At 43.2% G+C, this 9,825-nt stretch overlaps 1 protein-coding gene and 1 long non-coding RNA gene across 2 annotated transcripts; one reads left to right on the forward strand and one right to left on the reverse strand.

Annotated features, from left to right (window-relative positions):
• The first annotated feature begins 136 nt into the window (after positions 1 to 136).
• LOC142886544 (all-trans-retinol 13,14-reductase-like) lies at positions 137 to 6,090 on the forward strand. Its single transcript, XM_076023559.1, has 12 exons — positions 137 to 456; positions 1,192 to 1,374; positions 2,362 to 2,500; positions 2,663 to 2,765; positions 3,408 to 3,603; positions 3,686 to 3,883; positions 4,335 to 4,454; positions 4,561 to 4,699; positions 4,903 to 5,012; positions 5,112 to 5,278; positions 5,547 to 5,706; positions 5,892 to 6,090. The coding sequence occupies exons 1-12, from the start codon at positions 291 to 293 to the stop codon at positions 6,041 to 6,043; spliced, it is 1,833 nt and encodes a 610-aa protein (XP_075879674.1). The 5' UTR covers positions 137 to 290; the 3' UTR covers positions 6,044 to 6,090.
• Positions 6,091 to 8,025: 1,935 nt separating this feature from the next.
• On the reverse strand, positions 8,026 to 9,483 carry LOC142886545 (uncharacterized). Its single transcript, XR_012926426.1, has 3 exons — positions 9,109 to 9,483; positions 8,741 to 8,909; positions 8,026 to 8,642 (listed from the first exon to the last, which is right to left on the reverse strand). It is a non-coding gene; the product is annotated as an uncharacterized LOC142886545 (long non-coding RNA).
• Positions 9,484 to 9,825: the final 342 nt, after the last annotated feature.

Raw genomic sequence — 9,825 nt, forward strand, 5'->3', positions numbered from 1 at the left:
CGGTCTGCTCCACCTCTTTTGGCTTTAGAGTTTCCAAAATGTCATGAGTTACGCGTCTTTTTGTTTCCCGCGTTGATATAACCCTCAGTCCCTCCTCGCCTCCTCTTCACCTCTTCCTCTGCATTCCGCAGCGACCTCTCCATCTTTTCTTCCTCCTCTCTCCTCACCCTCTCGCTCCCACCTCCTTCCCGCCTGCCCGCCCGCCCGCCGCTCTCCTTTGGACTGCTGTGTTTTCCCTCCTCTCCTTTTTCTACACATTCCTGCCGGCGTCGCTGCAGCTGGGGGACACGATGTGGTGGTGGCTGCTCGGCGTGTTGGCCTGTGTGCTGCTGGTGGCGGTCATCGTCTTCTTCCTGACCACCGGCCGGCGCTACAAGGTGTTCAGCGAGAAGAACGTGAGGCCTCCGGCCCCATTCGTGACGGACAGCAGACAGAGAGACGACAGGCTGAAGCGAGGTGAGAAAGGAAACATGTCCCTCAAGATCTTAACTGATCGAGATGTTTTTGACCGTTTTCCATGCATCCCTAATTCAAGAGTATAATCCCTTAATGCTCCTAATACGAGGAGCCTGGATCTTCTAATGTGCTCAATCATTTGTCGTGTCGTCACTGTGCAACTGTTGACTTTTTGCCATTCATCTAGTTCAGGTCATTTGTTTCTATCATAATAATTTGTGGAACTTGAAAACATCTTGCTAGCTTTTGCTAGCAAGATTTGAACAAGACTAAACACAAGACCTAATTAGAGCCGTTTTAGCTGAAAATGCAAGAAATTCAGTACATTTATAAAATGTGACCAAGGCAATATAAATTTTGTGTTGAAAAACTAAATAAATAAATACATTTAAATTATATATAAATTAGTTTTAAACGCTCAATCAGCAATATCACACATTGTCCCATGACAAGTTGATGGTTCAAATCCAGCTCTGACGTTGTGTCCTTGGGCAAGACACTTAACCCACATTGCTGTCCCAGGGCAGCTGTGGCTACACATGTAGCTTACCTGCCTTGAAAAGTGCCATATAAATCCAATCCATTATTAATAATATGTATATAAATATATATTATTATAAACAAAATAAATCAGTGCAAAAAGTAGTGGCTCAAAAACACACTCAGGCCTCAAACTTGAGAACCACATCCCCCCCCCCCTCTGGGCTGCACTCAGGATGTGATGCTCGTCCGCAGGCTTCCGCGTGGACCGTATCCCGCCCGCTCTGGACGCGGTGGTGATTGGCAGTGGCGTGGGAGGCTTGACGGCGGCGGCGCTCTTGTCCAAAGCAGGCAAGAGGGTGGTCGTTCTGGAGCAGCACGATCAGGCCGGAGGCTGCACGCACACCTTTCAGAACAAGGGCTTTGAGTTTGACGTGGGTAGGTCCACACCACACACAAAGACAAATAGAGGATCTGAATCTTTTTTTTAAAAGCAAAAAATTCACATTCACATTGCAACTTCTGTATGTGTCTGAACACGTCTAAGTGGCTGTTTTAAAGGAAATGCAGCCTCATAATGACATGAAAAGACTTTCTAAGAATTTCTAAGGTCTTAATAAACTCATTTACAGGAAGAATGAAAAGAAATGGTGGAACTTTGAGATGACGAACAATCCAGTCATCAACATGAATAAGCACCTCTTTGTGACGCGTCACGGATCAGTTAGCTTTATGTGGCGACTGCCTTGACAACACAGGGATCTTCTTCATAGCAATTTCATGCCACAAACGTGATCCACCGCAAATATCCTCTCTGACAGTTTCCTGTTCTGTCACCTGACTGGTCTTTAACCTACCGGCAATACATTTACCCACAACTGCTCTTTTTATGTCCGATTTTGGAAACCGTGGTCACGCTTTGGATAAAACGCATTAGTGGATCATTTGGAGCATTTTACGGGTCATGGAATGCCTCAGACAAAGAGGGTGTGTTGACATCCCTGAGTATGATCTGATCATTTGCCGGCAGCGTCAGATCCATTCCGTGTAGAAAATCAGCATCTAGGGTTCAGTTCATTTCTGCCCTTTTATTGTAGTGCATGCTTCATCAAAGGCTGACACGCACAAAAAAAAAAAAAAAGCCTGGCCTCAATCTTTTTGAAATTGAACAAGCGACGGCAGTTTAGAGCAAAAAAAAAAAAGCTTCTGATCTGCTTTCATTGGTTTTTATCTGGTGATGAAGCGAAGATAATGTTCAAACTTATGTTTCCTTATCTGGTGATAAGGTGAACACAACTCAGTACAAAGAAGGGGCCAATGTATTAACTTTGCTTCAAGACCGTACGTAAAATCTCACTTCAATGCAACTTAATGTTTGACTGAAATTGGAGTAGACTAATGTCCACCAACGTTCATCGCCACCAGGTATCCATTACCTGGGCCAGCTTCATGAGAACAGTCTGCTGAGGGTCGCCTTGGATCAGATCACAGAGGGGCAGCTGCAGTTCACACGGCTGGAGCAGCACTTTGACACGGTTCTGATTGGTCAGCCGGACCAGCGCAGGTAGCATTCGTCCTCCCGAAAGGTTAAGTTGCGCGGCTGATAAGAAATGTTTTTGATGGATTGATCGTTCAGTTGATATTTTCTCTATTTCAGAGATGTAAACGTAAGCTTTTTTTTTAAGCGTCTGTGGCGCACCCTCTAACTGTGTCCTCTCACTCGCAGGGAGTACCACATCCATTCGGGGAAGACCGAGATGGCTGCCAGTCTAAAGAAGCAGTTCCCAGGTGAAGAAGAGGCCATTGACGAGTTCATGCGACTGATGAAGGTGAAGGAAGTTACGGATACGGAAGAGAATGAAAGAAATTATTTAACAGGCAGAGGCTTACTTCAAAAATATTGTAATATATATATTACTGATTACTTGTTTAAAAAGTAATCTAACTAATTACTTTAGTGAAAAAAAGATAAAGTGACAGTTGAGAACGTCTTGTTTCCTGCACATAACGTACAACAAATCACAATATTCTTTGATGTAGACGAGATGAACTCAAAGTAATGTTTGTATTTCCAGCTACAAACGCAGTCGCTGTTTTTTTTTCTTTTGCTGCCGCCATGCTTGTTTTGGTGCGTCGTTGCATATCGATGACTTTACATGCAGGGGTTGGATCATCAATCTGCGACATCGTTGCTTTCGGTTGTTTTTCAAAATTTTAGACATTTTGTGGATAATAAGACATTTTTAGCTTGCAAAATATTTCAGAAAAGTAACTATGATATAATTACCAGTTTTGCCACAGTAATCACGTTACTCTGTTACTAAAAAAATAGTTTAATTGCAGTAGTGGATTACTTAGTAATAGATTACTTGCCGACACTCTAGTTAAATAACACTAGAAAAATACCAGCGACAGGGCAAATGATACAGTCCCAATCCCTCTAATAAAGAACTCCCTCTGTTCTCCTGCAGCTCTCCTCGCAGAGAACACCGCTTCTTGCAGTTTTGAAGATGATTCCATACTGGATGGTCAACTTCCTGATTTGGACCGGGCTCCTGAACCGCATATCGTCGGTGTTCCGCCTGGCCTCGACCAACCATTCCCAAATAATGTCCCAGCTCACGCAGAACAAGGACCTCCAGGCACTGTCTGCCTACCTGTTCTATGGTGAGAGACACACGCGCCTACCCTGCTTCGTCTCACAATGCCGCATTTCTTCATCGCAACTCATTTTTTTTCTTTTTGTAAGGCGTCCCTCCAAAGGAGTCCAGCTTCCTCATCAACGCGCTGCTCCTTCACCACTACAAGCGCGGCGCGTACTATCCGCGCGGCGGTGCCAGCGAGTTTGCCTTTCACATGATCCCTGTCATCCAGCAGGGGGGCGGAAATGTTCTCGTCAGGGCCCCCGTGAATCGCGTCCTGCTCGACCGGGAGGGGAAGGCCTGTGGTAAGGGCAAAGGTTGACGCAGACTGTTTGTGAGAGACGGATGGATGTCATGAGACCTTCTCAAGGTCAAAGGTCGAAAATATCTTTGAAACAGCTTTGGCGGTGGGATGCTAACTCCACCCCTTAGCAAATCCAGTGAGACAAGTGGAAAATTCATTTTAGTAACATTTCTGCAGTTTAAAATGCTCATTTTTGCCTGTTGGGGCGGGTTGAGTTAATTATTTCAGGCTAACTGAAGGTGTGTATTTTAGCTGTATTAAAGTTGAACAGCTTTTGCCACAGGACTACACACAGCAGTACTTAATTCAGTCAATGCCCAGATATTTACTAAATAGTTACTAAATAATTGTTGCTGAACTTTTGCTATTGCTCAACCTCACTGCAAAGCTGCTTTCCAAAAACATGGTAAATGAATGTGGCACACCGTATAGACACCGTCTGTGTGTTACAGGGGTCACGGTACTGAAAGGTCAAGAAGAAATTGAGGTTCGAGCCCCGGTGGTGATTTCCAACGCTGGAATCTTTAATACCTTCCAGAAGTTTCTTCCCAAGCAAGTCCAGGAGAATCCAGGTCAGACGGCGTCAAACAGCAGAAAGCTTGTTGCGTTGAACTGCATGTTAACGCACTGAGTATCAGTATCTTGCTGATCCTGCTGGATGTTTTCTCAAACGTGTAGAGGTGAAATCACTGCTGAGTATGGTGCGCCACGGCATGGGTTCCTTCTTGGTCTTTGTCGGTCTGGACGGCTCAAAGGAGGATCTTGGCATCGTCTCCACTAACTTTTGGATGTATAAAGACAGCGACTTGGACCCACTGTAGGTTTTTGGTTTTGTTTTCTCTTCTTTGTGCCACAGATAGATTGTTGTGCTCCTTGTCCTTGAATTTGTCTGCTAACTTTTACTGTGTCTTGCTGTTGAGATGAGCAGATGAAGTTAATCACTGATGCCGAAATACCCATTCAAAGCTTATAACACTTTCTGTTGACTAAATGTTTGTGTGCTCTTTGTGTTTCGTGAAGCATGGAGCGATACGCTTCTCTGAGCAGGGACGAGGTGCTGGGGAACATACCAATGATGTTCATCACCTTCCCATCAGCCAAGGACACCACTTCTGGCATCAGACAACCAGGTAGCACTCTCGCCGATGGCCACCTCTACCGATGTAAACGTTAGCTCTGTTTCTGAGCAGGTACTTCAGCTCTGACCCTCTCCCTGTTGGCCTCTGTAGGAAAATCCTGCATGACGCTGCTGACCATGGCTCGCTACGAGTGGTTCGAGGAATGGAAGGAGACAAAGCTGGGCAAGAGGGGGCAGGACTACCTGGACTTGAAGAACAGCATGGCCAAAGAGCTGCTGGAATGGGCACTGACTGTCTTCCCTCAACTGCGAGATAAGGTGTCTATGTCATTGTTGTTATTTATTTGATTAGGACAATGCACATCAATTGACATGTCAGCAAAAGCATCAATGTAAATATGCCGGAGTTAGCATAAATGCTAATCTGTTGATCTGTTGCCCTAAGGCGGATTTTTAGAAACAGAGCCAAAACATTATATATACACAATACACTTTGACAAACATATAAAACATCAGAGCAGGTCTGATTTACAAGAAATGAGACATACTGCGGTGGATGCTGCAACTGTGTGCGTTTGTGTTTCAGGTGGTGATGATTGACGCCGCCACTCCTTTGACTAATTCTCACTATCTGGGGGCTCCGAGAGGTGAGATGTACGGCGCCGAGCACAACCTGGAGCGCTTCAACCCCTTAACAGTAGCTAAGACCAGACCAGCGACCCCCATCAACGGACTCTACTTAACAGGTGACTCGACAGCCAATGATGGCTTTTTATTAGAAGAATTACCTTCTGAAATTGTATATTAACGGTGCAACCAACTACTGTTACAAAAAAAGGTCATAGCTTTCTCCCTCAGAACAAACACAAGAGTAGATAAAGACTTACTCCTGTGTGTGTGTGTGTGTGTGTGTGTGTGTGTGTGTGTGTAGGCCAAGATGTGTTCTGCAACGGCATGGCTGGCGCGCTGCACGGAGGAATGCTCTGCGCCTCTGCCGTCCTCAATCAGATCCTCTACATCGACCTCCTGGCCCTGAAGACCCGCCTCAAACACAAACCCTTCAGCCGCAAGGCGTACTGGTAGTGGCAGATCTGTATTGGAGGTTTCAGTGCACGTAAAACAAAACAAAACAAAAAAATCAAAGTCAAGGAATACGCTGAGAGTGATTGTGCCACCATTTATTGACAAACAAGCTCTCAAAGCGACAGTGTCGACTCGTGTCGTCCTTGAGAGTAAGCGAGCCGCCATTTATCTCATGATCACGACAGATCTACTGTAGTGTTGTATGAAAACAAACAATGAAATTGCTGCGTTCGACTTATAATTAGCTTTTATTCTGAAACCGGTCCAGTGTTGACGTTGGCACCCTCGGATGAATTTTCCATGACAAGGCAAAAAGCAAACAATTACTAGGAGGAAAGTATGCATTTAGATTTTTTAAAGTCACATTGAGTAAGGGAGACTATTGATGAATTCTAGAGAAAAAGATTGAATGTAAGTAATTAGGAAGTTGGTGAAGGCGAGAGCAGCTTAACAGTAAATGGAATGAGTCAGCCTCATTTTCTTTTCCTGCAAATGGGCACGGAATGTCAGTGAAAGCAGGTGATCAATGCTGTTGGAATGGGGCACGGCAGCTGCCTGTCATTCTTTTTCTAGAGGTGCATGCGAGAAAAAGTGACAGTAAAATATTGTCCACAGTTGAGATTTAAAAGTAAATTTTGAATGTAAAATTAAATTTTTTTTGGTCATCAAATTAAAAATATGTTCTATTTGTAACAACAAAATACTAAATAAAGTGTTATTAAGATCTTGGACTTTTTCCTGATTCCCTCCTATTTAAATGTAAAGGTGCATTTTGAGTGGTATTTACTCTAACTGGACTCGGCTGTATGCGAAGAGTCATACGAATGTCAAGTGACGGAAGGTCAAGTTCCGGCCTAAAAAAGTTCTGCCGCTATGATGTCATCATTGTTTTTCTCTCCTGCTTTTATCGGCGTCAACCGCTCCTCCTTGTTGTACTGGGCTTGGAACTTTGCCAAGTTTCAGTGTTGGTCACCAAAATTTCAATTCTGGTTTAGGATCAGAGAAACATTTCCTCTCTATGTAGTGTGGCTGCTTACTCTCCACTAATCATCCCACCCACCAGCGTAATTGGACTCTCCTTGGTCAAAGCATCTGACTCATCAGATGACACAACGTGTGGGTGTTTTTATATATATATATATATATATATATATATATATATGTATATATATATATATAAAAAAAGATCAGTTGGGACTGCAGGGCATTTTAGAGCCATTGAACAACTGTTCAACCGTCTTTTGAGGTGAGGTTTACGCATTGACTCAGAATTAAAAAGGGTTTCGCAATTAAGGTGTAACAAATTATAGCCAAGAACAGAGTACAAATTCAATAGTAAGGAACTGATCTAGTGATAGGGACAACCTCTTGAATATATGTCTTTCTCAAGTTAAGAAGTCATCAAATTGTATTTTATTTTTAAATGTACCTTATTAATGTACATTAATAACACATTTTCTCACAAAGCTTTTAAACTTTAAACCATTAGGATTTAAACCTCATGATTACAACTAATTCTGAAGCGAATGACTGTTCATCTTGACTTAACTTTACAATGCTATGAATCAATATGCAGTTCTGCCTGGTGAGAATTGGAAATGGTAACAGTGACCAAAAAAAACCAAACAAATCGTCACACTATATCTGATACACGTTCTGTTGTCCTCAATAAAATATCACTTAAGGGTTTTCGCTCACTGTGTTAACAAAAAGATTTAAGAGCAGATGTAATTACTTTTTCACAGATGCACAATCCTGAGCTTCTAAAGCAAATCAAACAACACTTTATATGATCCTTCAACAACTTTCCCAAATGCAGTCCTGATTCTTCTTTATTTCTTGTCTTGGTTGGTTGTCTGAGTCTGCTTTTGTATTAAAAAAAAAAAGATGACTTAAAAATGACTCCTAGTTCAAGTCGTTCCAAGATATCCTGAGGGGAAGCTGCGTGTTGCTGTCGGAAAAACTTTCAACCACACGGCAGGTAAATGTTTCAACCTTTATTCCGACCGCACAAAACAAAGAACTCAAAACTGTGGAGAAACAACTCATCGATAAAGCTCAGCGATTGTGAAAAAAAACAAAACATGCATGACTAATACGTACAGAAATAGATACAAAATTTACTTCCCACAGAGTAGTTCAAACTTACATCAACGTATTTATGGATTCATGGATGAATAGTTAGTTATCGCACACTTCCACTTTCATAACAGCCTCGCGGCCGCTACACATGGAGGCTTTAATTGTCACATTTTGACCCACGCGAGTCAAGCCGGGGCCTTTTGCTTTGCCTCTGACAAATGCCTCAGTTGTGCCTTTGGACATCTCGGTACACAGATCTTGGTCGCACACAGTGCTGATGTCAACAATCCCCAGGGCGTACATGCTTGGCGACTGCTTCTGGTTGAATGGCACCTTGAACAGCACGGCCACTTTCTGGGAGGACTTTTTAGTCGCGGTATCGAGGAGATCGTAAGTGATGACGCCAACGGATCCATTTGACTTCATCCGGCTCTTTGTGAACAAAGCCTCTCCAGATTTTTCCGGCCCAATGCTGGGGGGCAGTGGTACACAGCACTTTCCACTTTTTATGTGCATGCTGTAAAAAAAAAAATATTTGAGATTTCCACACAATGGAATGAATACATGAAAAAACATTGAAATGTTTTAGAAATCACGCTGAAAAACACGAGTTACCATGGGTTGCACAGGCTGTAGTTTGAACTCTCGTTGGAAATTGTAATGGAACACTGCCGATGTACTGGAATCAGTTTGGCAGCTAGTGATCCCACCGAGATTCCTGTGTCTGTTACCCCGCACACAATGTCAACAACATCAGAAGCGTCCATACTCTTTGTCGGGTCAACTGAGAAAGAGAAATCACAGCAGTCTAAAGTCCAGTCCAAAAAGAGAATTTAAAGCAACAGTTAATAAATGATATTGGCTGGAATTACACAAAAAACATATTTCATGAACTAATAATAAGATAACTAAGTTAAAACATTCAAAATAAAAGTGCACAGCAGATTATAATGAGAAACACTGCAAGAATAACAAGCTCATACCTTGCAGGCAGTGGAATCGTTCTCTCTGACAGACAGCTGATCTGCTCTGGCTGCCTTATATAGCTGATGAAGGGCAAAACCTGTTTGTCTGGGAATTTCCTTTTGCAAACTAGTCTGACAGAGTACATTTGTGAAATCTCTTAATTGGTGTTTCGTGGCATAAGAAATTGTGAAAGATTTTCATCATCTGGGCAGCTCTCATAGCAGGAATGTCTATCTTCCATTTTCAATTCTTCCTGAGCTCCGGCTCACGGGGGTCTGCTGGAGGCTCTCCCAGCTGTCATAGCACGATGGAAAGGTGACAGCCCGGACAAGTCGCCAGTTCATTACAGGGCCACATACACAAACAACCATTCGCATTCACATACATATCTACCATGTGTAGGTAGGTGTGTATGTGAGCGCATGTTATATACTTTACCAGTCACCTACTTACCAGTGCATGTTTACTTTACCAGTCACCTCCTTTACCTACACACTTACTGTGTGTAGCTGTGTATGTGAGTAATTTAAAGTTTCCAATTCATGCCTGTTTTTGGACTGTTGGAGGAAGTCGGAGAACCCAGAGAGACCCCATGCAGACACCATAATCCTAACCCCTAACCGCAACCCTAATCCATGCAGACATGGGGAGAGCATGCAAACTCCACACAGAAAGGTCCGGAATCTAACCCACAACCTTATTGCTGTGAGGTGGCATTAACCACTGTGCCACCG

The sequence above is a fragment of the Nelusetta ayraudi genome, unplaced genomic scaffold (genome assembly GCF_046127955.1).
Source record: "Nelusetta ayraudi isolate G7.1 ecotype Tasmania unplaced genomic scaffold, CSIRO-AGI_Nayr_v1 ptg000016l, whole genome shotgun sequence".
NCBI classification, from domain to species: Eukaryota; Metazoa; Chordata; class Actinopteri; order Tetraodontiformes; family Monacanthidae; genus Nelusetta; species Nelusetta ayraudi.

Excerpts from the sequence above, each read along its gene's own strand:
- LOC142886544 (XM_076023559.1), top strand. The coding sequence starts at position 291 with ATGTGGTGGTGGCTGCTCGGCGTGTTGGCCTGTGTGCTGCTGGTGGCG. Across the intron at positions 5,013-5,111 it reads TTCTGGCATCAGACAACCAG|GAAAATCCTGCATGACGCTG; the intron begins GTAGCACTCTCG and ends TGGCCTCTGTAG. Across the intron at positions 5,279-5,546 it reads TCCCTCAACTGCGAGATAAG|GTGGTGATGATTGACGCCGC; the intron begins GTGTCTATGTCA and ends TTTGTGTTTCAG.